This window comes from Mesocricetus auratus, unplaced genomic scaffold (genome assembly GCF_017639785.1).
Source record: "Mesocricetus auratus isolate SY011 unplaced genomic scaffold, BCM_Maur_2.0 Super-Scaffold_4256, whole genome shotgun sequence".
Taxonomy (NCBI): Eukaryota; Metazoa; Chordata; class Mammalia; order Rodentia; family Cricetidae; genus Mesocricetus; species Mesocricetus auratus.
The window spans coordinates 114,589,262-114,616,003 of record NW_024429182.1 but is presented as its reverse complement, the minus strand read 5'-3'; the positions used below and the strand labels follow the sequence as shown (position 1 = coordinate 114,616,003).

Below are 26,742 nucleotides of genomic sequence, written 5' to 3'. Positions count from 1 at the left end.
TTCCATTTCATGGTTCTAAGATGGCATCCTTCCAGTGTTATTATCTGTATTTCCCGTGGCTAGTGAAGTTTCTGTCATTCCATATTGCTACTTTGCGGTTTTTGACTTCTATGTTCTGTGAATGCTCTTTGAGCCTTTTTTATCAGTAGTCAACATTAAGAAACTAGCATTTCATGGTTTTATGTCTTTTCTCATATTACAGTCTATATTTGAACATTTTATGGTATACAAAAGCATCCACTTGGATTTTGGTGTAGTTTCTTTCTCCAGTGTCTTCAGGGATTTTGAGTCCCTGTTGTTCACTGATATATCCAAGCACCTAACATGCGATATGCGGCAGATACTCAAAAATGTTTGCTGAATGAGGGCATGAGCGATTTCCCATCTTGTCCTTCATAGTTTGCCTTTTTGTGTGTCATTTTAAAACCTCCCTTATTAACTTGATACCATACTTATTCCTCAATATTTCATTCTAAATGTTTAGTCTTTTCTTCTTCCCCAGCACATTCATCCTGCACCCTGTGTGGCTTTGTGGAAAGGAAATGAATGGGCTTCCCGGCAGCCTCTGGTTCTTATTAGATAGCACTCAGACCTCTTTTCCCCTGGGGCTTTGGGTTTTCTGCCTTCATTTAAAGATGATTTTCAATACCTCTCAGGGCTGCTGGAGCTGTTCACATGAGCCGTGATGCATGTCTAGTTATGAGCAAGGATGCCATGGGCTCTGATAATGTGGACAGTGCCTCCCCACTTGCTCATAATGAACTCCAGGAGTAGGATGCCTCTTTTCTCTGTGACTTCTCCAAGTACACATAGAATCCCAGGATGGGCTCCCTCCCTCCAGCCTCTTCTACTCCCTTCCCCCTCACAGTCTAGGGTTCTGGCTAAGCCAGGCAGCAGATGCCTCTCTCTTACAACCTGTCAGGGACCTCTGAGTAGATGCAGGCGGCCTTTCGAGCAGCGACACTGCTTCTCCTGAACAATTAGACACTTTCCTGTAGACCATATCCGCCTTTAAGTAAGGCGAGGGACTGGTTTCCTCTGAAGGAGTTTTGCGATTCACTCACTGCAGATCCTCCGTCTACAGCTGATGGCTCTGGCGGTTTTCAGCTATGACTAGTGGCTTGCTAGGCACAGGGCGGGTTTGCAGTAACTGTCAAACATCATCTAGGTATAAAATGTAACTATAATCACACTGAATTACACTTGGCTAGCAGCCTCCAAAATAGAAGATGTTGTATGTAGTAGGCTGCATCTTGGTCCAGCTGGGTGAGTTGCCTTCTGGCGTCCTGTTCAGAGAATGGGATAACATAGTTGTTCAGGTCCACTGGGGGCTTGGGATGTTGTTTTGCAGTCATGTCTTGCAATAAGTCTTTCACACTGGTATGAGACTGGTTGTCATTTTCAGTCTGATCTGGTAGTGAGGTATAGTGGGATTGGCCCCTGGGCAGGGCATGTAAGCCTGGAGCGCTTACTCATTTCTCCTGAAACCTCTTTCCTATCACTTGTTCAGTCTATGCATTGGCTACTTGTTAAAGTGTTTTTGTTGTTTGAAAATTTCATACATTCGTATGATGTGTATTTGATCAAAACCTTCCCCTGTTTCCTCTCCTCCAGTTCTTCCCCAGTCCCCTCACCATGGTTCCCTCCCGGTTATTTTTAAACTTGCCGAGTCTTTCCATTGCTATGATGAAATACATGACAAGAAACAGCTTGAGGGAGAAGAGCTTTATTTTGGCTCATGGTTGGAGGGGAAAGTCAGTCATGGTGGAGAGACATGGCAGCAGTTGTACAACGCTGCCTGCTCTCATCTGGGTGCAACGGAAGCTGAGAAAAGGGGGGGGCTGACATTTGGTCCAGGACCTCCGTCTCCAGGATGGTGCCTCTCACATTCAGGGCAGATCTTCTCTTAGTGAATTCTCTTTGGAAACATCCCTGCTTACACACTCAAAGGTGCATCACTGGTGTTTTACTGTTTCTTGTTAATGGTGTGTGTGTGTGTGTGTGTGTGTGTGTGTGAGAGAGAGAGAGAGAGAGAGAGAGAGAGAAAGAGACAGAGACAGAGAGACAGAGATACAGAGAGAGACAAAGAGATAGATCATGTGTGTTCAAATATGTGGAGGTCAGAAGTGTTTTTCTCATGCACTCTCAACTTCATTTATTTTTATCTATCTGTCTGTCTGTCTGTCTTGAAACAACATCTCTCAGTAACCTGGAGCTCACTAATTTTCTAGGCTGACTGGTCCACAAGCCACAGGGATCCTCCTACCTCTACATCCCCAGTGCTAGGATTACAGGTACATCTCACCACACCCAGCTTTTATGTGGGTACTGGGAATCAAACTTGGGACTTCATGTTTATGTGGCAAGTACTTTACGCACACCCTTGCACCAGAGTGTCTCAATCTAATAAAACTGACAATCCAAATTAATTATCAGTCTTGAACCCCAAACCTTAACTTGGTTAGTGGAGTATTGTGGACCCTTCCCTCTTAGATCATCGAGATTCTTTTCTTCTGTAACTTTCAGAGAAGCAGCAACCACTCCTGAAGCCATAGGGCAGTGCTATTCAGGACAAGATAGCACCACAGCCCACACATATCACCATAAATGTAACAGTAGCTGCATTAAACAAGTCCAGGCAAGCAGACAGAAATCAATGTCAGTGTTGTATTTCATTGTTTCCACTGCATCTAAATGTTATTTTAACATGTAACTAGCGTGGGAGCTCTAAATGATTTATGTTTCTTTGCTTTTTTGCATGTTGTTTGGAAAATCAAGTGTTCTCTTTATGCCCTGAGTTCATCTTAATGGTTGGTCACAGTCTGAATACTTGATTGCCAGGTGTGCCTAGTGGATGCTGTGTGTGGCTGAGAGGGCATATTCATTTCCTTACCTGCTCTCTCCCCTTGCTGAGAATACAACCAACTATTCCCTACATCCCCTTCTGTGCAATGGTCCCTCATAGTCTCAAATGTTTGAGTACTTGTTTCTCAGTTGGAAATTCTGTTTGAGGAGGTTGTAGAAATTCAGTGAATCTGCACCAGGCAAGAGGGTCACAGTGGTTTGGTTCTGAGGCTTTATAAGACAGTCTGATCTCCTGCCAGTTTTCTCTGATTCCTGTTTTGTTGGGAAGTGAGAAATCTTAGCCATACCTGTCGGCCGCAACGGGGCTGCCCTACCATGCATTCTCTGCTATGATGGACTGTGACCTTTAAACTGTGAGCCAAAGTGAACACTTGCTTCCTTAGGTTGCTTCTTGTCAGGTATTTGGTTACAGCAATGAGCGAAGAAGCCTGTGAGTTTATACTCAAGGAGGTCTAGGAAGTGCACATCTGGGTCAGATGTCTCTTACAGGCAAGGTGCAGGCAGAGGAAATAACAACCACAAACAACCTGTACCTAAGGAGACTCTGCCACATCCCTAACACCCCCCTCACACTTGAAAATAAAATGAGATTTTTGCAATGCAAATTCAGGAAAGGAGCTGAAGGAAATACACAGAGTAGGAAGTGGGAGGGAAAAGCTGAGAGACCTAGAGGACAGAGTAGGAGACCTAAGGGTTAAACTCTAGAACCCCAGAAGTAGAAAGAGAAATGGCTGGAGATGAGGCAACCAGGGAAGAAAGAGGGATCAGCAGAAAGTTGGAGAGGACTCAGTGGGTTGTGGGCCAGTAAGGAAGAGGTACAGACTGAGACGTACATTTAGGCTGGAAGAAGATGAAGAAGTTGTGAAGAGGTGTCTTGGCATATTATTTAATGGATTATTTATTCCGGATTTAACCAAGCCTTATGAGACACACAAGCACACTTCAAAAACATGGCCACATATGTGAAAAAAGCCACTCAAACAGAACCTCTCATGAGATTATCAGCTGTCAGATGTATCAGGTAAATACTTTAAACCGGGGGATCACAAATATGTTTAAAAATTCCAGAAAGAAAATCAGTAGAAAAAGAATTTATTATATTGACAGTGAGCGCTTCTTTCATAGTTCTTGATTCTAGAAAATGATGAAATTATCACACATCTCTCTTTTTATATATATTTTACTCACATGGAATTGATTTTTGGTACACAGACATAGGAAAGACCTGTGTTCACTCATTTCCCCAATTTTTGCCTATTGTGTTAAAAGAATTTGTTGACTAATCTGCCATTTCCCCAAAAGGACTTTGTCTATCTAATATTAAATTAAAATGCACACACATATAATCCCAGTTAAAACATTTTACTATGCATATTTATATTCACAAAATAATTTATGTGTTACCATGTTTAAAGGAAGGCAACAGTCATTACTTTTCTTTTGCTGTGGTAAAATACTCTAGCAAAAACAACTTATTGGTTTAAAAGGGTTTGCTCTGGCTGGCGGGTCCAGAGCACCTCATCATGGTGGGGAAGTTCTTGGCAGCAGGATAGTGAGGCCAGCCTGCCACACTGCTCCCAGTCTGCAAGTGAAAGTGAACAGTGAATGGGAAACGGGACCAGGCTATCAAACCTCAAATCCCGCCTCCAGGGACACACTTCCTCCAGCAAGGCTCCACCTCTAAAGACTCCACAAGCTTCCCAAAGAGCACCATCACCTGGGGACCGAGTGTTCAAACACAGGAGCCTGTGGGGAGCACTGCGTATCAAACCACAGCGTGACCATATGCATTTGTGGAGTGCCCAACCTGTACAGCCATATGCAAGGCGGCTGGGGGACCATGAGCTAATGCTCGCTCAAGTGCCCTCCATGGGTCATTAAGTGGCGTGTTGTCAGCCTTGGAGTCAGTGCTCTTTTCCTACTGCATCCTTCTCTGTTTTGAAGTAACCATAGCAAAAGGTAAAGGCTGTGTCATAATTCCTTTGCTTGTCATTAGAGTTTAGCCACTTGTGTGTGTTTATACTAATAAATTATTTGGTGTTATCCTGTTTTGGATTCTATACACATGAAATCATACTGCGTCAGCCCTGCTCAGTGTTGTGGTTTTCAGTTTTATCTCTAGTGACGTGTGAAGCTGAGCTCATTCACTTTTACTGTTCTGTTGCTCTCTGGGTTATGGACACACCACAGCGCACTGGTCTATCCTGCCATCCAGGGCTTCTTTTTATAGTGTTTGATTCATTTGATTCAATTCTTCCTCCTAAGAGTATGATTGATACGTGATTTTCATTCTTGTGTCACTTGTGTCTGGTTTTGTTAGCAAGATTCTGATAAAGTCACAAAGTGAATAACTGGGTGTTCTTTACTTTTTACTCTGTTCTGAAAGGAGTTTTTAAAGATGGGAATTATTTATATTTTGAAGGCTTTGGGGTGCTCACTCTAAAACCCACATGACTCTTTTTTGTTTTTACTTCTTGGGAAGTATTCCTGCTTGCCTTCCTTCCTTCCTTCCTTCCTTCCTTCCTTCCTTCCTTCCTTCCTTCCTTCCTTCCTGGTCATTTTTTATTTCCAGTTTTCCCAATATGACATACAGAGTGGGATAATTTTTTTCAAACCCTGTGTTCTGAGATATTATTTCATTATGGCTAATTTCCCTCTCTCAGTTGTTGGTGCCACAATGTCACCCCTGAGTATTACTGGTCCCTTAGCTTATTTCCCTGCCTCTGTCACACTTCTTAATGCCCCCCATCTTCTTAAGGAGAACATGGATTTCATGACCTGCTGTCTACTCCTCTTCAGGATCCTGATGGTTCGCCATGTCCTCTTCTCCCCACTCCTCTTACCCTGTGCTGCAGCTATGCAGGGCTGTGCTCCAGCTATGCAGGAAGGTGCTCCAGCTATGCAAGGCTGTGCTCCAGCTATGCAGGAAGGTGCTCCAGCTATGCAGGAAGGTGCTCCAGCTATGCAGGAAGGTGCTCCAGCTATGCAAGGCTGTGCTCCAGCTATGCAGGAAGGTGCTCCAGCTATGCAGGGCTGTGCTCCAGCTATGCAGGAAGGTGCTCCAGCTATGCAGGGCTGTGCTCCAGCTATGCAGGAAGGTGCTCCAGCTATGCAGGAAGGTGCTCCAGCTATGCAGGAAGGTGCTCCAGCTATGCAGGAAGGTGCTCCAGCTATGCAGGAAGGTGCTCCAGCTATGCAGGGCTGTGCTCCAGCTATGCAGGAAGGTGCTCCAGCTATGCAGGAAGGTGCTCCAGCTATGCAGGAAGGTGCTCCAGCTATGCAGGAAGGTGCTCCAGCTATGCAGGGCTGTGCTCCAGCTATGCAGGAAGGTGCTCCAGCTATGCAGGGCTGTGCTCCAGCTATGCAGGGCTGTGCTCCAGCTATGCAGGAAGGTGCTCCAGCTATGCAGGGCTGTGCTCCAGCTATGCAGGAAGGTGCTCCAGCTATGCAGGAAGGTGCTCCAGCTATGCAGGAAGGTGCTCCAGCTATGCAGGAAGGTGCTCCAGCTATGCAGGAAGGTGCTCCAGCTATGCAGGGCTGTGCTCCGGCTATGCAGGAAGGTGCTCCAGCTATGCAGGAAGGTGCTCCAGCTATGCAGGGCTGTGCTCCAGCTATGCAGGAAGGTGCTCCAGCTATGCAGGAAGGTGCTCCAGCTATGCAGGGCTGTGCTCCAGCTATGCAGGAAGGTGCTCCAGCTATGCAGGGCTGTGCTCCAGCTATGCAGGAAGGTGCTCCAGCTATGCAGGAAGGTGCTCCAGCTATGCAGGGCTGTGCTCCGGCTATGCAGGAAGGTGCTCCAGCTATGCAGGAAGGTGCTCCAGCTATGCAGGAAGGTGCTCCAGCTATGCAGGAAGGTGCTCCAGCTATGCAGGGCTGGGCTCCATTCATCCAGCTTGCCCTATTCTCTCAGACTCCTTCCTACCTTCGCTCATGCTTTTGATAAGATTCTGTTTCTCCATTTGCTCTCTGCTTTTCTGGGTGATTTCTGCTTGTCCTTTACATCTCTCCTTAGTGGCCACTGCCTCTGTGACATCCTCAGGTGACACTGAATTGACCTGTCTTTTCCTCTGTGGAATGACTTGTGTCACATAACTTCCTAATCTACTGTTTGCTTGGCTCTCATTCCGCACTGAATCCCAGATGGCGAGCAGTCTGAGCGCATGGCGTGTGGTGTTTGCTCTCACGGACAGCACAGCGTTTGTGATGGAAAGTACTCCGTGCATGCTTGCATTAACTCACAAATTAAAAACTTGCTTTTGGAACTCTAAGGTCTCAATAAGCATAGCACTGATCATCTGCATGGCCCCACTTGGCTGAAGGAGCTCTCCCGTGTGAGTTATAGAGGCACAGTAACTGTGGGAAGTGCAACAGCTTTCCGTCTATTTTACCAAAGAGAAGCCAGAGATCTTTTTTTTTAACTTTGGTTTTTATGAGACAGGGTTTCTCTGTATTGTTTTCGAGGCTGTCGGTCTAGCCCAGCCTCGAACTCACAGAGGTCCGCCTGCCTCTGCCTCCAGAGTGCTGGGATTAAAGGCATGCGCCACCACCACTCGGCTGAGAAGCCAGAGATCTTTTTTTTTTTTTTTTTTTTTTTGCTTGTTCAAGTTCTTTTTTTTTAAATTTTTATTACTTCTTTTATTTCTTTTTTTATTTTAATTTTAAATAGCTTGTTTTACATGTCAATCCCAGTTCCCTCTCCCTCCCCTCTTCCCGCACTCCCCTTGCCCCCCTCCCTCCCACCCTATTGCCAAATCCTTCCACATAGGGGATATCTAGAGTCTGTCATTTTACTCTTGGTAGGGTCAAGGCACTCCCCTAAGAGTCCAGGCTGAGAGAGCATCTCTCTTTGTGCTATAGAAGCCAGAGATCTTAAGAGGACATACAATTGTTCAAAATACGCAAGCTGCCTCCCTGTGAAAACAAAACTATCGTGGAGACAGCAAGGACAAACAACCCAGGAGCTCTTCCACTTCGCCTCCTTGTCTAGAAGTTAACTTCATTCTTTCTGTCATTGACCCTGGTGTGGCTGCATCTCAGAGCCCTTTGACACGGAGAGGATCTTTATGTATTTCTCTCCTGGGCATGATTTTGGTTAGAGAAAATGCAGTGCCTCATGAAAAGGCACCATAGGTTTTCTTTTTATTTTGTTTGGTTTTTCTTCAACGGATTTTAAAAAATTGGCACAATATTACTTTAGTAATTAAAAAGCACAGTAAAGAAACATTGCTCTCCTCCATCTTCTTGCTTGCCTGCCTGCCTTGCCTGGGGTGCTGTAGAGTCTGCCTGGCTTTGTTTTCCTTGTTTAGTGATGTTGGAAAAAGTCCTGGGGATATGAACTGATGAGTGTCGATCCATATGCTTACTTTCTTGCAGAGGTAGCTTGCCACTCTGGCCCTTTGTGAACCTGAGTTCCCATCACTAATGGCAGCAGGTGTCTACTAACTCCACATGGGTCTAGTTTATGAATGTGACTTTTCATATATCTGGACCTAGACTTGAATGACTGCAGTGTTTATTTGGGCTTTGAAATTAAGTGACAATTTCACATCAAAACAAATACAGCATAGTATGATTCTGTTTCAAAGACACAAAAGAAACTTAATTATATTATTAAGAAGTTAAAAATTATACAATTTAAATTTAGTGATGTGTATTACTCTTTAACATATAATTTGATTAAGGACAATAGTTAGCATGCTTCACCCCCCCTTTTTTGCCAAACAGAATATATAATGTAACATCCTTTTAACCAAGGATGGAGTACATTGTTAATTTCAGCCCCAATGTAGCTTTCTGACCATTGGGCTACAAAGGTGGATGTTTGTATCTTATTATGAAAGCATCCCATTTTAGCTTTAAAAAGTCCTTTCTAATTTATGCTAAACTTCAAGATTTTTGAGGTTCACAAGACATAGACTGTTGCCGTTTACACTCGGAGCAGCACAGACACCCCGAGTCTAAATCATTATCTCCCTTCATCATGTTTGCTTAAGAATTCCCTGGAAGGCCTGAGCATCCAGCTTTGGTGGTTCCTGCTTCCTGCCTTGAACACTTAGAAAAACAAACCAGCTTATGGTGAATATAAGGGATTTTTAGACTATGTGCAAACAGCCGGTTTCTGTCTTTCTCTTCTTTTGGGAGGCTAGCTTCATTTTGAAAGCTTGCATGGTCTCAGCCACATAGACGTGTTGTTTCCTGAAAGCAATAAAGCTGTAGGGCTGAGGAAGGCCCAGAAAAAATATGAATATGTCCCCAGGGGTTCTGGATGTTGTCAGGTTGGGAGGTGTCTCATTGCCAAAGAGAATAGTTACAATGCTATTTTCTTTTGGGGGGGCTACTGAATGAATATGGATTCATGTAGAGGGTTATGTGCAGGCTTGCATGACAGTAATGGTCACTCATGTTGGCAACGAAGAGTACCGTGTGTGGGTGATTACTCAGTTTTCAAGGAAGTGGTTGGCATGCCTTACCTGCACATGCTATGATGGTGTCATGAGGGTTGACCAGCACCAGGCTGTGGTTCACCAGGCAGAGGAACAGCAGATGTGACCAGTAGCTGAAGAGAGCAGGCAGAAGGCGTGAGGAGCAGGAGAGTGAACCTTGTCAGGGTATCCCGATGCTGTGGAGCTGCACGGGCCTGGCTAGGTTCCCACAGAGCCTGGGCACACTGGGGTCACCAAGGGAGATGGCAGGATATACCTTTTAGTTTGGTGATTCAGACAAAAAGGTGATATCCCTAGGGACTTCCACCTACCCTGGCCTTGACCACTCTATGTGCAACTGCCATTGGCATTCTGTGCCTTAACATTTCCTTTCCTGTATGACTTCACAGGCATTTGGCTTCTCTGCCGATTAGACTCTGAACTCCTTAGGGACTGCGATTCTTGTTTGTGTTGTTAATTGCCTAAATGTCAGTGTTAGAAACTCTGCTGGATACTTAATGTTTGTTTACTTTTGTCTTGTGAGATGAAGTCTCATTCTGTAGCAGCTCATGCTGGCCTCAGACTCATACTTATCCTCCTGTCTTAGCATCCCAAGTGCTGGAATTGCGGGTATGAGATACCATTTGAAGTTATAATGCACATATATTGATTAAATGATGTAACAGGCCTTAGATTTACTTAGATAGTCCTTCCTTTTGGAACTTTAATAAAATAAGTTATTTGCACTTTACTTAAAAGGCAAAGATGCCTTGCCTCTCCCAGAAAGATAGGGAGGAGTGTCTGTGGTAAAGAGGTTGTGGGAAATTACAAGTTTCACTTTAGGGTCAAAGTGTAGATTCCAGGACCAAGAGCAAATGTTTTCCTTCAGCATGGAATTCATGTCGGGACATATATACAGTTCCTCCTCAATTTACCATTCCTTCTAGGGCCTATAGAGTGGTTTCTCTTCACACAGAATTCCTTCCAGGGCCTGTAGAGTGGTCTCCTTCAGCACAGGCATGGAATTCCTGCTTAGATCCAGGTAGTGTTTCACCTCAGCACAGAACTCTTGTTGCTTGTCAGGGTGTGGCAGTGATTCTAGCTCTAGAACTAACGGACCCCCGGTTCCCTCACTCCTTCTCAGCATTCTCTCACCCCTACCTCATGCCCTTTTTCACAGACTTACTGGGCAGAGGTTGTTGTCTCCCTCTCTCCGGTGACTGGAGAAAGAGGAAAAGTGGAACCAGGATTTTAGTGTCTAGATCTCACACCTGAGGTATTTCTTCAGTGAAGGAGCCCTGCTCACCAACTGCCACGTTCAGTTTCCTGAGGTATTTTAAGGCAGACCGATTTCCTTGTTACCTTTTGCAAATAGCTGTTTCTAAAAGGGTCCGCTTACTTCAAGGGCTTGAAAAGCAGACTCTTCATTAAGATTTTGGGGGGTAGACCCCAGGAAAAAGGACCGGGGGCTGTGTGTTGCCAGGGAGGCTTTCATTTTGGAGTACCGGGTGAGTCTTAAAATAATCCTCGTGCTATGCCATTTCTCTGTTCAGTCAGGGCCTCTCGCAGCAGAGGGAGCATGCAGACCATGGCTGCTGCATGGGCTCTGTGCTGGGGCGGCAGCAGCTTGGGTTGGCTTCTGGGAAAGAGCTATGTTGTCAGAGAAGCATGTATGAAGCCTGGTGCTAGGCACTGAAGACTCTCAGCTAGGCCGTGGAGTGAGAAGACCCCGTTTTCTTTTTTTTTCTTTCAATATATGTTTTTATTTAAATTAGAAACATGAATGCTTCACATGTCAATCCCAGCTCCCTCTCCCACCCCTCCTCCCTTGTCCCTCCACCAGCCTCCTCAGCCCCCCACCCCATCCCACATCATGCCCCAGGGAGGGTGAGGCCCTCCTTGGGGAGATCTCTAAAGTCTGTCATTTCATCCAGGGCAGGACCTAGGCCCTTCCCCATGTGTCCAGGCTGAGAGAGTATCCCTCTATTTGGAATGGGCTCCCAAAGACCATTCATACACCATGGTAAACACTGATCTACTACCCAAGGCCCCAGTGATTTCTGTGGCCTCCTCACTGACACTACATTCATGGAGTCTGGGACAGTACCCTGTTGGCCTCTCAGCCATCATTCTGGGATTCAAGAGCTCCCCCTTATCCAGTCAGCTGTCTTTGTGGGTTTCACCATCATGGTCTTGACCCCTTTGCTCATCACTCCTCCATCTCTGTCACTAGGTTCCAGGAGTTCAGTTCAGTGTTTAGCTATGGGTATCTGTCTCTGCTTCCATCAGTCACTGGATGAAGGTTCTAGGATGGAATATAAGGTAGTCATCAACCATATCATCAAGGAGGGGCATTTAATGTAGTCTCTCCACTATTGCTTAGTTTGCCAGTTGGAGTTACCTTGTAGATCTCTGGAAATCTCACTAGTGTCAGCTCTCTCCTCAAGCCTATAATGACTCCATCTATTATGGTATCTCTCATCCTGCTCTCCTCTATTCTTACCTCGACTCAAACTTTCTGCTCCCCCATGTCTTCTTCTCCCCTCCTCTTATCTCCCTCTCTTTTTCCTGGTTCCCTTTCCCCTCCCCCAATGTTCCTAATCTGCTCAGAAGATCTTGCTCCATTCCACTTCTCTGAAGTATCATGCATCTCTTTTGGGAACCTCCCTGGTTTACAGACTCACTGGCACTGGGATTGTAGGCTGATGTTCCCCTGATTCATGTCTAAAATCCATATATGAGTGAGTACATACCATGTTTGTCTTTTTGTGTCTGGGTTACCTCACTCAGTATGGTTTCCTCTAGTGCCTTCCATTTGCCTGCAAATTTCAAGATTCCATTGTTTTTTTCCACTGAGTAATACTCCACTGTGTAAATGTACCACATTTTCTCTATCCACTCTTCAGTTGTGGGCCATCTAGGTTGCTTCCAGGATCTAGCTATTATATATAATGCTGCTATGAACATAGTGGAACAGACATCCTTGTTGTGTGAATGGGCATCTTTTGGGTATACACCTAAGAGTGGAATTGCTGGGTCTTGTGGTAGACTGAGTCCCATTTTCCTGAGAAATCTCCATACTTATTTCCATAGTGGCTGTATGAGTTGACACTCCCACCAGCAGTGGAGGAGTGTTCCCCTTTCACCACATCCTCTCCAGCACAAACTGTCATTGGTGTTTTTTATTTTAGCCATTCTGACAGGAGTAAGATGATATCTCAGAGTTCCCTAATGGCTAATGATGTTGAGCACTTTCTCAAGTGTCTCTCAGCCATTTTATACTACTCTATTGAGAATTCTCTATTCAGTTCAGTCCCCCCACTTTTTAATTGGATCCTTTGGTGTTTTGGAGACTTGCTTCTTGAGTTCTTTGTAAATTTTGGAGATCAGCCCTCTGTCAGATGTGGGGGTAGTGACTATCTTTTCCCAATCTGTGGGGGTGCCTTTTTGTCTTGCTGACTGTGTCCTTTGCCTTAAAGAAGCTTCTCAGTTTCAGGAGGTCCCATTTATTAATTGTCTATCTCAGTGTTTTTGCTACTGGTGTTATGTTCAGGAAGCTGTCTCCTGTACCAATTCATTCAAGGGTACCTCCCACTTTCTCTTCTAACAAGTTCAGTGTGGCTGGATTTATGTTGAGGTCTTTGATCCATTTAGACTTAAGTTTTGTGCATGGTGATAGACATGGATCTATCTGCAGTCTTCTACATGCCAATATCCAGTTATGCCAGCACCATTTGTTGAAGATGCTATCTTTTTTCCATTGTATAATTTTAGCTTTTTTGTCGAAAATCAGGTGTTCATAGGTTTGTGGATTAATCTCAGGGTTTTCAATTAGATTCCATTGTTCTACCTGTCTGTTTTTGTGCCAATACCAAACTGTTTTCAGGACTATAACTCTATAATAGAGCTTGAAGTCAGGGATGGTGATGCCTCCAGACGTTGCTTTGTTGAGCAGGGTTGGAAGACTCTGTTTTCAACTTCTCTTCTCTCAGGAAACTGAAAGGCACCATGTGTTTCAGCAAGATCTTTCCATTGACTGCTGGAGCTCTGGTTGTCAGGGCTGATGAAGTGTGTGTGTGTGTGTGTGTGTGTGTGTGTGTGTGTGGTGGGGGGAGGGGAGAAGTGTGGATGTGGTGAATGGCATTTAGATCTAAATTACAATTTGCTGGAGTCTTACTGTGAAATACTTACATTTCTGGAACCTTCTCTCTGGATCACCCAGCTGGCCCTTCCCTGCTTGCTTTGCTACTCACGCTTCTTTTAAACACATGACTTAGAAAGAAGCTCAAATGTAAAACCAGTATTTTGGCTGAGGTTGTATCTAGATGTTCAAGACATTAGGCCTCATAGTTCAGCGTTCTCTGCACTGGGAGACACACAATTCCTTGATGGTAAATAGAGAATTGCAATACTAAATTCCTAATTAATTTTTGTATTTGATACAGGGTTTTGCTATGTAATCCAGGATGGCCTCAAACTCAGATCCTCCTGCCTCAGTTTCTCAAGTGCTAGGGTACAGGCATGTGTCACCATGCCTGGTCCTAGAGTTAATTTGTAAAACATCAGAAAAAAAGAAAACCCCTTCTGTCAGGCTCCACATTGCCAAAGCAAGTGTGTTTTATATGTCATCGGGAAGTTTCAGACACCAAATATTTAAATATCTCTGGATGATGAAATCCTGATTAAAAACCAAAATTATCTGGAAGGTTTCTTTTTCTCATCTTTATTGCAGGCTTAAGAAACAAGATGCACATTGTGGTTTCTGGAAGAAAGATGTAGTACTGAGTTTGAGTACTGTTAGCCACTTTAATTATTCTTCCTGGGCCTTAAAAAGTACAAACTGTAAAGTCCCATGTGCTATTCTTACCAGGAGGCTCAATGGCCGAGGTCCCCAGAGAGTGGTCCTTGCTGACTTGATTCTGGATGTGAGCCTAGGATTCTCCCTGCTGTCCCTGCACACTAGTGAATTTGTGGCATGCCATTATTTAGGAGGACTCCACCTGCAGGGGTGTCCTCTCCATCCAGAAGAAGATGTCTCCCCTGTAGAGTATGGTTGCTATGGTTAAAAAACTGGCCTACCTGTGCACACTGTCCCTGACAGGAACTTTGAAACCCTAGCATCACAGGCAGAGTTCAGCAGTTGTGGCTCAGGCTTTGTATTCTTGGCATTCAGTCTTGCTCCAGTCATACTTGGAAATGATGGAATCTCAGTTCTTCCATCTAGCTTATAATCCCCACCCCCCAGCCCCCAGCTGCCACCTTGGTCTCCAGCATAGTTCTTGCTTCACCAACTGCCATCCTGGAGACATGAAGTGAGGAGACTATACCAGGGCAGACTCTTTGTGGCCTGGAGACAGGCAAAGGTCCAGGCGTCAGCCTGCGCCTGCTCAGGCTGTGTGCTGGTGACAAGGACGCTGATGGAGAGCATGCCTCACATTTGGGCGGAAGTGAAATGAGGAGAAAGCGATGCATATACACAGATGGAGCTGGGATTCAAAACAATCCTGACAGGCTGGGATGACGAGCCAGATGGAAAGAGGATGCGAACAACAGGAAGCTGGACATCCAGTCTCAGCCCAGAGTGCAGGGACATGGCTTCATATGGTTCAACAGCAGCCCATGGGAAAAAGACTTGGGGGCCTTCACCGTGAACCGTGGCTCTGTAAGTGTGGGATGTGGTGCTTGGCTGAGCTTACACTCTGGAGAGAGTTGAGTATCCCACCTACAGGGCTCAGACTGAGCCAGCAATGTTCAAACTGGCTTGCTGAATTTCAGTGGCAATCACACTGTGTTCTCATTAACTGCCGACTGCTTGATTTGGGAGGGGCTTTAGGTCCTGTTTTCTGTGATAGGAATACCCTCTTCTCTTCCACAGTTCTCTCTTCCTAGGACATCATCCCAAAAGACAGAAAACAAAAATCCACCCACAGTGATTTTTTCCTACTCTGCTCTTAAGTCAACGTAGTATTGCTGGTATTAAAAAGCATGAGGGTATAAGTCCTACACACCACTTCTCCAGCAGGCACCAGCTGGGTGTCCTCTGCTTAATTCTGGGGCTGTCTTTCTGAAGGTATCAACAGACATACTAGGTTAAGGGTTCAGTCCTGCAAAACTGCTCTCCAAGATCACATCTGACACTAGTGACAAGTGTCACATGTCCAAGCTGGCAGTGACCCAGACTCCCTCTAATCGAATACTCCTTGAGTTTGTTAATTGGATAGAGTGGCTCATGGAAATGTTTCCTTTGTGTTTATCAATCTTATTTTTTTAAATCAAGAATTAAATTAAGTATCAAGCTTGATGGCATGCGAATGTAATCCTAACACTGGGATCTGGGGGTACTGGGATATTGGGATACAGGCGGGAGTATCGCCACAAGTTTGAGGCCAGCCTGATCTATAAAGCAAGTTCTGGACCAGCTGGGGTTACAACACCAGGTCCTCTCTCGAACAAACAAGCCAAATAAGTAAATACACAAGAAAGAATACGATTATGGATACAAGTTAACAGTCAGAGGAGGAGGAACTGGGGGGAAAGTCAAAGATCATCCTAAGGGCAAGGAGAAGAGGGTTCCAATCCAGAAGCCCCCTGAGCCCTGTTCTGAGTTTCTAATGGAGATTTCATTATGTGAGCATAATTAATGATATCTCTGGTGTCTTCTGTACCTTCAGTTTCTCCCCATTCCTCAGTGGCTAGAATGAGATGGAAGGGTCAGTCATCTTACCACAGGACTGGTCCCAACCAGCTCTGTCTTAGTGAGAGTTTCCATTGCTGTGATGAAACACCATGACCAAAAACAAGTTGGGGAGGAAAGGGTTTATTTGGTTTACTGTTCATCATTGAAAGAAATCAGGACAGGAACTCAAACAGGGCAGGACCCCAGACGCAGGAGCTGATGCAGAGTCCATGGAGGGTGCTCTTTACTGACTTGCTTCCCATGGCTTGCTCAGCCCACCTTCTTGGAGAACCCAGGATCGAGATAGCCCTCCTACTTGAGGTCATCCAAGAGCCCACCTAGAGTTGGGGCATCAGAAGATGTGTCTTCTATAACCCCTAAATTTATCACAGTCTTAGGAGTCCTGTGTTAGAAAATGTGGTCACAGATCGAATGTATATCTTTTCACGATTTTACAATATTCAAAACCTGTCTCGGTCCTTTACAGGGTAGGGTAGAGGCTTACAATGGTGTTCTAGCTCTTGTTGGTCTGTATGTATTTCTTTCTGTAACAGTTACAGCTTTCAGATGGGGTGGGGGTGGGGACCCAGCTGTATGCCGAAGTCCCACATTCATAGTCCCTGGAGCTCATCTGGATTTCTCTTGCCTCTGTCCCTGGTGACTCAGCAGCTGTGGACAGTGGCTGGTGCGGATGATGCATTTTGGCAGCTCCTTTCTCTGGCCCTGGCTCTACGCCCTGGGAAGCTCTCACACTTCCTATCTGGCCTCTCTCCCTGGCCTTGCCTCCAACTCTCGCTGCTTGGATGCCCTGACCTCTTTGGTCTCCTCATCCCACAAGAAGCACATGCTTAGAGTTTCTCTGATAGTTAAGTAGTCACCTCCCTTCTGGGTGGAAATGTCAGAGGCATGAGCCTTCTTAAGCCTTGAGTGGACCAGACCATCTTCCTAAAGGATGACCCAGCTTTCCTGAGAACTTGTTACACATACAGAGATGCAGCTCAACTGGCCTCCAGGATGCTGAGCAATCAATCCACCCTTGGATCTCTGAGGCAGAAGCAGAGGAGCTGTTTCCTGAGGGCATAAAACCCATCTTTCTTACTGTCATCACGATGTGAATGACAGTATGTCCTTATCTCTTTTGGAACATCCCAAGAGAATGTGCTGCAATCTTTTCCTAGTTAAAAAAGCAGGATCTCTTTATCTAATATTTTGGTAGCTCATGAAACCAATCTAAGCTCGAGCAACAATGGCCAGGGAGGAAGCAAGATGGAATAGAGGTGACTTTTCCTTGGGTACTGGGGTCTTTTTGTCACTTGGTAAGCGGCACTGCTTCTTATGAGACACAGGCTAATGACGCCTACTCACAGGGTAGCGGAGAGGACAAAACCCAGAACTTTTTACTTTTTAAAGTTTGAGATGGTTTCATTATGCAGCTCTGGCAGGCCTGGAACTTATTATGTAGATCAGGCTGGTCTGGAACTCACAGATATTCCTGCCTCTGCTCCCTACTGCTAGGATTAAAGGTGTGCACCATCATGCCTAGTGAGACTTTAAAAAAAATACAAATCCTAGCTCATAGTAGATTCTCAGAAACGTGAGTGTCTTTTTTTCTACCCTCTTGTCTTTAAAAAACACATTTGTGTTTCCTCTTCTGATCAACTCCTTGAGCCCTGAGGGGAGGTGGTGTGTGAGAGCCAGGGGGAATGGTCATGTTCTCCAGAGACAACGGATGCACAAATGAGCTCACAGAGACCGTGGCTGCACAAACAAGACCTGCACTGGTTCGAGCCAGTGCTAATCCCACCAGTTGAGAAAAAGACCACTACCACAATTTAAAGCTAGTTTTGAAGCAAGCTTTAATTAAATACTGGCCAGGTTGATAGACTCTCTGGCCAGGTCCATCTCTGGGTTCCCAGGAAATGGTCACAAGTACTATTTGCCATGGCTTAAAGAGGCAAACCCCCATGGTTCATGGCATTTCCCATCAGGTCCAATCAGGAGCAAGCATAAATTTTGATGTTTTTCCTGCCCACATACCTCCCACCTACATCCAGTCGGGGCAAGCTTGCATCCTAAAGTATTTCTGCCCATGTATCTCCCACCCACATGTGGAGATGGTCAAACAGACATAGGACCATCAGGAATTTAGTCTTAACTGCAAACAGAACTCTTAACCTGCAAGGTATATTTTTTCCTGTTTTGATCTCACACCAGATGGGGTCCCAGTACTCAGAGGTGGAAGTAGACATGGGCTCCCATCCCTAACCAAAAAAAAATCTACCCACAATTGACACCTGCCTGCAAAGAAAAAAATAGTTTTCTCCAAATTAGTCTTACTCTGGTGTGTTAACACGCCTGAGAGCAAGTCCCATGCCCAACAACAGATGGCCAACACAAAACCTACTCAAAGAGATGGTTGTAGACTTTTGTCTCATGCTGCTTTGTTTGAGATAATTTTGTTTGTCGTTATTGGTATTTTGCTTGTATATTATGGTTTTTGATTTTTTGGTTTTGTGAGCTTTTTTTATGTGTTTACTTTGCTTTTTAAAGGGAGAGAGAAGGAAAGGGTGTAGAATTGGGTAGATTTGGGAAGAGGTGGAGAGGGAAAACCCTGTTGAGAATATATTGTATAAATTTTTATTTTAATAAAAATGGTACATTAATGAATCCACACACTCAATGATAGACAATTTTCTTTATAACAAAGTCATGATGTTTGTATATAAGTTAAGTTCCCCAAATCAGAGGCAAATCACCTGCAAAACAACAGAATCATTCTGTGTCATCATTGGTCATTCTAATCGTCTGTTCTACTTGGAGAGAAATAAGCAAGTAATGCACTCTTACATTTAACACGGATGTACAAAACTTTCCTGTATTTATCATACAACGACTACTAACTACTGTTAATATGACACAATAATGATTATTTTCTGTCATGAACTAGAAAATAATGCATTTGAACATTAAAAATTCTTCCCTAGACTCTGAAAGTCAACAAAGAGTGCTGTTGAGTTGAACATGGCTGCTGATTGTAGCATATACTAAGGCTTCGACAATTCAGCCTGATATTGTGCACTGTAATTTGTCACATATTAAAATTCATTCTTTGTAATGAAATGTGTCTATGCATGAGCACATGTATGTGTGTATGTGTTTATTTGTGCATACATGCACATATGAATATATGATGCACATATGTATTTATGTTTGTGTGCATGTATCATATATGCAGGAGATTCCCACACAGTAGAGGCTCCCTTCCAGACCCCGGATAAGGCACAAACCACACTAAACACCTATTTTCGCAGAGATCCTTTATTAAGTGGGGAAGAAAAGTTAAAGTGGCTGCTTTCTGGCTCTGAAAAAAACAAACCAAAACAACAACAACAAAACCCAGCAGCAAATGACCTTGCAGGTGTAATTTTTAAGAAGAGAAAAAGGGTCTGTGTTAGAATGGGCTAGGATGCCCTTGTAAAGGAGATAGAGGACAGGGGAGAAGGGGAAAAGGGAAAGGGAACAGGGGTATTTGTCCTGAAGGGACAATGAACTTCTTCTGGATAGATAAGAGAGGAGACAGATGTCGCCCACAGACAAATGATTTATAAAGGTAAAGGGAGAAACCCCATGTTAGGATGAGGTGTTTAAATTTAGTTGAGGGGACTTCTGATTGCTGTAGTTAGTCTCAGGAGGAAGAAGTAGCCAAATATAGGAATAGACCTTAGTGGCTAGCTTTAGGAATGTAGTCTAATGGTTTTTAGCATGGCAGAGGGAATGGGGGAGAAGGTCAAGGCTTGCCAGAACTACATGTTCAAGTGGGCTAGTGTCCCTTCAATATATGCATGGAGACTGGTTAGCCTTGTGTGCTTACAAAGTGCCCTGACTAATGAGCACTCTCTCCAGTGCAGGGTGGACACTTCCTAAGGTCTTCACTCCTGCAGTCACCTCTTCTCTCTTTTTTCACTCTTACTACTGGATTATTTCAGAAAACAAGCAAGCATTCCCCAAATCTTGCCTTTAAAAACTTTAAAACCTGTTATACCACGTTGCCCTCGATGTGCCCCATCTAAGTCTCTCTTAATGGTGTCCATTTTCTCTAGTCTAGGCCACTCCTTACATCCAGTGCAACTGCCCCTGACACTGAGCAGTAACTGCTCTTGTCAAGTCAACAGGGACCTCCTAGGTCCCAGATTCAGTGGATGCTTCTCCAGTCCTGTCTTCCTCAACTTCTTGGTGACATGGAAGATGGCTGAAGACCCTCCTTGATGTGCAATCCTCCTGTGATCTAGTATTGTTTTTTACCTCCTTTTGTACTTTAGTTGCTGAATAATTTAAATGTCTTTTGTTTGCTTCTAAATCTCTTTTCTGAGTTCTAGTCTTGCATATGCAGTACCAACCTTAGGCTCTCTGCATGGGCATTTCAGATCATTCTTTCCTACAGATGTTCTTGCCTCAGGACCACCCACCACTGAGTTCCTTTACAGGTAGCTAGCTGGTCAAGCCAAACCCTGCAGCAGTGATGAGGGGGAGGGAGAGGAAAGCGTGGAGATCCTGGACTGTTCATGCCCTGATCCCTTCCTTTTCAGCATTCGTGGCTGGCTCCTTCTTATTGAAGGGGCAATTCCAGCCCAAGAAAACACAATTTCTTGCTTGGGTTTGTAACCACAGCTTCTAGTTAGTCTTTATGAGTTTACTTTGCCTCCTCTGTCCCATTATACACAGACCAGTCAGTGTTCAAATGCTCACTCATGGTTCTCCACCCCTTTGCTGGTGGCCTGCGAGGCTTTAATAGCTTGAATGTTCCTTCCTCCCAATCTCCATCGCATGCCCCATTCCTCCTGGTCCATACTGCATCCAGTCACACTGTCCTCCTCTCTGTACCCCAAGTCCACTGACTTCCTTTCCAAGTGAGGGATTTGAGTACTGCTCTTTATCTAACCAAATTATGTATCCTTGCTTTTTTTACATTCTCTCTCTCTCTCTCTCTCTCTCTCTCTCTCTCTCCCTCCCTCCCTCCCTCTCTCTCTGTCTCTCTGTCTCTGTCTCTGTCTCTGTCTCTGTCTCTCTCTCTCTCTCTCTCTCTCCCTCTCTCTCCCTCTTAGGAAGTAGACAAATACCATCTTTGCAGGCATGCATTGCTGGTTTTTTATTTATTGTCATATCACCCTGGGTATTTCTTTTATCACACAACTTTAATTTTTTTTGTTTGTTCTCTTATTTTTGTAATGTATCTTCTCCATTAAAAGATAACCTGCGTGATAGTAGGGACTTGAACCACCATGTTTCTCATGGTGTTCACAGCGCTAAGAACTGTGTCAGGCATTGAGAGGTCCTGACTGTATTGACTGAATGGTCAACTGAATGGGTCTCTCCATGCTTTGCCCAAGACTGAAGATGTTCCAACTGTAGCTTAGGCCTGGCTTCGCGAGAATGTACATGCGGAGCCTTTTCTTATCCATTTGTAAAGTAAGGGTTTGGGCTTAGATGACATCTAAGGGCTCTTCTGACTTTCAGAACCCTGCTTTTGTGAGTTCAGAAGGTAATGGAAACAGATGAGATGTTGGAGGGAAGGCCCAGTGGGCAACAATCTATTTGCCAAGGCTGACAACCGAGTTACATCCCCAAGACCCAAAAGAGTACCAATTCCAAAATGTTGTCCTCTGACCTCCATATTCGTGGTGTGGTACATGCATGCTAACTCATATGCACCCACAAAATAATTAAAATTTAATAAAAAGTAGCTACTATTGTGTTAGTTGATATTTTTGTTCTTGTTTTCCAACTTGACACTCAGTGTTTTCTTCTCCAAGCTGACTTTGGTCAGAATGTTTTATCACAGCAGTAGAAAGTAAACCAGGATGTGGTGTTAGATCTCTTATAACAGTTTAATTTTCACTTAAAATGAAATTGATAAAGAAAATCTTACAGCTAGCTCTTTTTGTCTGGTGCTGTCCAGTTTAGTAGAGTTATCTTTTCTATGTCTCCTGACTAAATTATTGTGTGCTTATTTTTCTTTTCAAAGTTTATTGTTCAAATAAAGGTGATTGATTTAGCTATATAGCCAAGAATATCTTTGAACTTCTGATCCTGCCAGGATTACAGATGTTTACCACGGAACCCGGTTTATTTGGTGCTGGGGATCAAACCCAGGGTTTGGTGCAAACCAGGCACCATTTCATCAATGAGCTCCAGCCCCAGTCCCTGATCCTCCTGTAATCAAAGTTTGCACTGCTCTGTGGGAAGGTGACTCCTGGGTCAACAGAGCTGTCAGGAGAGTTTTTTTTTTCTCCTACAGTTCTGTCTCCTACTGTTCTGTCTCAGAAAGCAGTTTCTCTGCAGTAACTCCTGTGGTCTCCTCTATTTCATACTACTCCTCCCCACACAGGGGGTGTGGTTCCAGTCCAGGTGTATCTGGTCATTGTTTTAATGTGTTGAGTGAATTAGACCAAACATGGGGAATGTTGTTTCATTTGCCAGTGCCCTTCTTGGCTGAATCAAGCCAGAGGTTCTCAGTGTTCCACACCCTTCAGCAGCTCTTTGCTGGTTCTGCCAGTATGCACTGGGTGGCATAATGGAAGTGAATCCAGGCTCATCTTATCTGAGGCATATTCCACAGGAGATGCATTGACTCTTGAAGACCCCGGCCATTGCATTGGTGCTTTAGAACAGTGAGCTGCATGCAAATCTGTCTGTCTGTCTGTCTGTCTGTCTGTCTGTCTGTCTGTCCGTCCGTCCATCCATCCATCCACCCATCCATCCATCCATCCATCCACCCACCCACCCACCTACCTATCCCAGACTGCTGTGAGCAGTGTCATATCTGGGAATGTGTTTGAGAAAGTAAAGTGGGCAAGTTTCCCAAGGCAAAAATGGGGCCTTAAACCCGTGAACAAATAAACTTTTGACAGGGTTATTTAAGCATGGGTCTTTATGAAAACACACAAAGTTGTATGATAAAAGAAAAAGAAGCTTCAATGGAAATATGGTAAAATAATTAAAAGTCATTATTATGGTTTGCAGGGATTGTGGGTAACCTTTTGCTATCTTTTATGGCAAGTCTGCATTTTCTAAAGTTCCTGTAATGAACACACATCCTGCTTGCAATGTTGGGGAACTTCTCCTGTCTTTCACATAAAAAAGAAAAAGATGGAATAAAGGAAGGCAATAAAGAAAGAAGGAGTGAAAGAATGAAAGAAAATTAATTCTCGGGGGTTGGAGAGATGGAGCAGCAGTTAAGAGTGTTTGCTGTTCCAGAGACAGCTCCAGTCTCCATGTCAGTAACAGGCTTGACGACTGCCTGCTACTCCCTCTTCAGGGCATCTGACACACTCTCCTGGCCTCCTGAGGCGCCTACATGCACATGGAGTAGCAGACACATAGGCTCTGGAGTACCTACATAGATGTAACATACATTCACGCAGACAGACAGGCATGGGCACCTATATATACGTGACACACATTCATATAGTGTGACAGGAGGCACGTACGTAAAAATAAGACAAATTTTCTTTTAAAGGAAAAGAAAGTCCTGGAAGCAACGGATTTGCAGTCATAAAACATGAGCAAGTAATTGTTATATGCCTCTATTGCTGGAAGGTGGAGCACAGAGGGAGGAGGAGGAGAAAGGGGCATGTGTCCCAGAATTGATGACTGATGTGTCTTGTCTTGCTCCTTGTTCTGAGGCCACTTCTCTCTTTTTGGGAGGAGAGTGTTTGTAGTAAGGGGGTCTTTTTGGACTCTGTCTCTTAGAAGTTCCTTCCCAGTGTATTATTTGTGACCAAGTAACCCCCTTTTTCAGGCCACAGCAGAGAAGTCTCCTGGAGCCTACTTCCTTCCCGAGTTTGCATTGTCTCCTCAAGGAAGCTTCCTTGAAGACACCACAGGGGAACAGTTCCTTACGTATCGCTATGATGACCAGGTAAGGACACTACCAAAATACCCGTCATGGGCTTTGCCTTTTCTACCCCAGAAATGCCGGCAAAGGTCTGGGGAGAGGCTCGGTGTGGAGGAGAGCTTGCCTGCACTTCAAGCATAAGAACTTGAGTTCCGGTCAGCAGCATCCACACAAAAAGTCATGCATGGTTATATGTGTCTGGAAGCCCCGAACTGGACAGTCTGGCCAGTGAGGCTTGTTGGCTGTCAGCCAAGAAGGTGAAACCTGAGCTCCAGATTCTGTGGGAGACTGTCTAAAGGGAATAAGCTAGAAAGTGATGGAGGAGGACAAACAGTGTCCTCTGGCCTTCCCAGGAGCACAGGTGCACACATAGATACACATTGCACACACAGTGTCTACACAATCCAACATTGTGCTTCTCTGAGCAGTACTACTATAACAGGCCTTGAAACCTTGTCAGGGTCTGAGGCCGCTGGCTGCAATGACTTCCTGCCCTGTGTGCACTTCAGCTCTGCCCAGAACACTGGCTTAACAATGACTCTTAGTTTTCTCTCAGAAGCAATGTTTTGGCTATACTAAATTTATTCTCCCAGAGAGATTTATATCAGAGGAGTCTGACTGTGTGTATAGACTTGCTTCTTTGTCCCCTTAGCTTTCACTTGGGGTCTCTGCAAGTGTCAGGGCCAGTAGGGTAATGGTCCATGTGAGACAGGAAGGAAACCCGGTTCAACACGACTCAAACCTGTGTTGGTTCAAGCTTCTAGAGTCGGACACCAGGCAGTTTGTTTTAGGCATATTTAAGATAGTACAATTTGGAAAAAAGTTTCCTGGTGTAACACAATCCTGTGTGCACAAGGAAACATAATTACATTGAAATGCTTCTCAAAGTACATGTCTCTTCTTCCAAGAAAATGGGTTCTAGAAACAGAGATAGGATACATTTGCTATCTTAGGAGCCTAGGGGAAGATTGGGTGTTAAGTAGGTCATACAAATAGTGTAGAGGTCATCTGGCCTATTAGCCACCTCCAGTCCTGGTTGTGGGAATTTGGGGGAGCTCTTGGGCATACAGACTATTAGCCTCCTCTTGTCCTGCATGTGGAAACATGGTATGGCCAGGTCCTACAGATAGCACAGATCACCAGGCTATTTGCCACCTCAATTTCCAGCCTTCTGGATGGAAAACAGAATATGCATCTCTCCCTTGAAGAGACAATCATGTATGTTTAACATTCCTGGTTTCCCTAGTGCTTGTCTGTGAGTTCATGGACCTCTGTGCTCCCCACAACTTCTTTCAGGAGCACCAGCATCTTAATTTAAGTCTAAGTCCATTTCTTAGACTTTAAAAGACAATGTGTGCATGTGTGCATGCCTGTGCATGTGCCTCTGTGTGTGTGTGTGCATGTGCACATGAAATCACTTCACAAAGGCTAACCAGAGAATCGAACGATGCTTGGCTATGATGTGGAAGCTGGACACTTACAGCCGTGATTCCCTTTCAGTTTCAATTCACAGTGTTAACAGTTAATATTAGACAGGTCTTTAGGATCATCTTCAAATTGTGACCTAGAATGTCAGCGTTGCAAAATGCAGAGGCTTATAGATGAATACTGGGTTCCAGAGACAGTGGAAGAAAACAGGGAGTAGAGATTTAAACCCACATGGGGATCTGGGTAGCTCTGGCACCTAGAGGCCCAAGGAAAGATGAAGAACTGGTCATGACCACCTTGTCATGGCACACAAGGCAGGGAGGGGCACGGCTGATGTTTTGAGACCAGCTGTCTTGTCTTTAACTGTGTGGTCAAAGGCCAACATCCAGTTGTTGGCGTGGGGGATCTAGGAAGGCATCCCTTAGGAGGATCAACTCTTGAAAGTCTTTCTTTATTGATATGGTACATGTGAGATGCAGCTACAGGGAGTAGGATCAGGTCTAGCACTGGCTGAACCTGGACTGAGCTGTTGGTTAGAATGCGGACTTGAAGTCTGACCCAGTGTGGCAGGCTGGTACAAACAAGAGCCTGGAGCGGAGGGGGCAGACTGGGGAGCTTATTGCCCAGATCTCTATATCCTCCAAACTGTGAGGCTGTTGCAGAATTAACTACCCTTGGTGGGTTTAGCTCTACATCTGGGGTGGGGAATGTGGGACGTGGCTGTGATATAGTATGCTTCCTGTTGATACAGAGCTTCACAGGTCACTGGGGTATGGTCAGACAAGACCAAAGTGTTGAACTGAAAAGTTCATCATTCCATCACTTCTTCAAGGTCCCTGTACCAATATGTTCTTGGGAGCTGGGCTGAACCAGGTTAATTATGGATTCATAGTGTTAGCCCAGCCATTTGGGGCTGATCCCCAGCGAGACCCAAATAACATTAGGCTGCGTTCTGCCTTTCTATCCTATGGGTCTTTGGAAGGTCTATAATTTATAGCTCCCTCTAAGTCAGAAGTTAATCCTCCAACATAAGATCGTCAGAGAAACCAAGTGAGAAACAGTAAAGAATGAAGCAGGGTACTGGAGTAAGTAACTGTCTATTTTATAATTAAAGAGTCTCTAATGCTGTCTCCAGGTTCCACAAATACATTATATGTAATAAAACAACAATATAAAAAACTAGAAAAAAAAGAGGGAAACTAGCTCCTGTTAGTTTTTTCAAATTTTCTAATGCAGATCCTAAAAGTATGTGCTGTGGAGATTTTACTGCAGACACATTGTTCCAGAAAGCTCAGTGTTGAGCGTGTAACACCTCTTTGTGTTACCTCCATGCTATGATTCTATGAGGGGAAAGGGGCAAAATAAAAACAGTTGGGACCTGAGTTCGGTTCTCGGCATCCACAGGGGATGGTACATGACCACCTGCTCCTGCAGCTCCAGGAGGTCCAGTGCTCTCT

General features: G+C 44.7%; 1 protein-coding gene across 5 annotated transcripts in view; it reads left to right on the top strand.

The window, feature by feature from the left end:
- Adamtsl3 (ADAMTS like 3) overlaps nucleotides 1-26,742 on the top strand; it is a 287,836-nt gene that overhangs the window by 21,428 nt on the left and 239,666 nt on the right. For all 5 annotated transcript variants that reach the window (XR_005870063.1, XM_040729194.1, XM_040729180.1 and 2 more), the window contains exon 3: nucleotides 23,762-23,881. Coding sequence is in view for 4 of the 5 variants with exons in the window: in XM_040729194.1 (XP_040585128.1) it covers nucleotides 23,762-23,881 (120 nt within the window). In the remaining variant the exon portion in view is untranslated. The remainder of the gene's footprint in view (nucleotides 1-23,761; nucleotides 23,882-26,742) is intronic.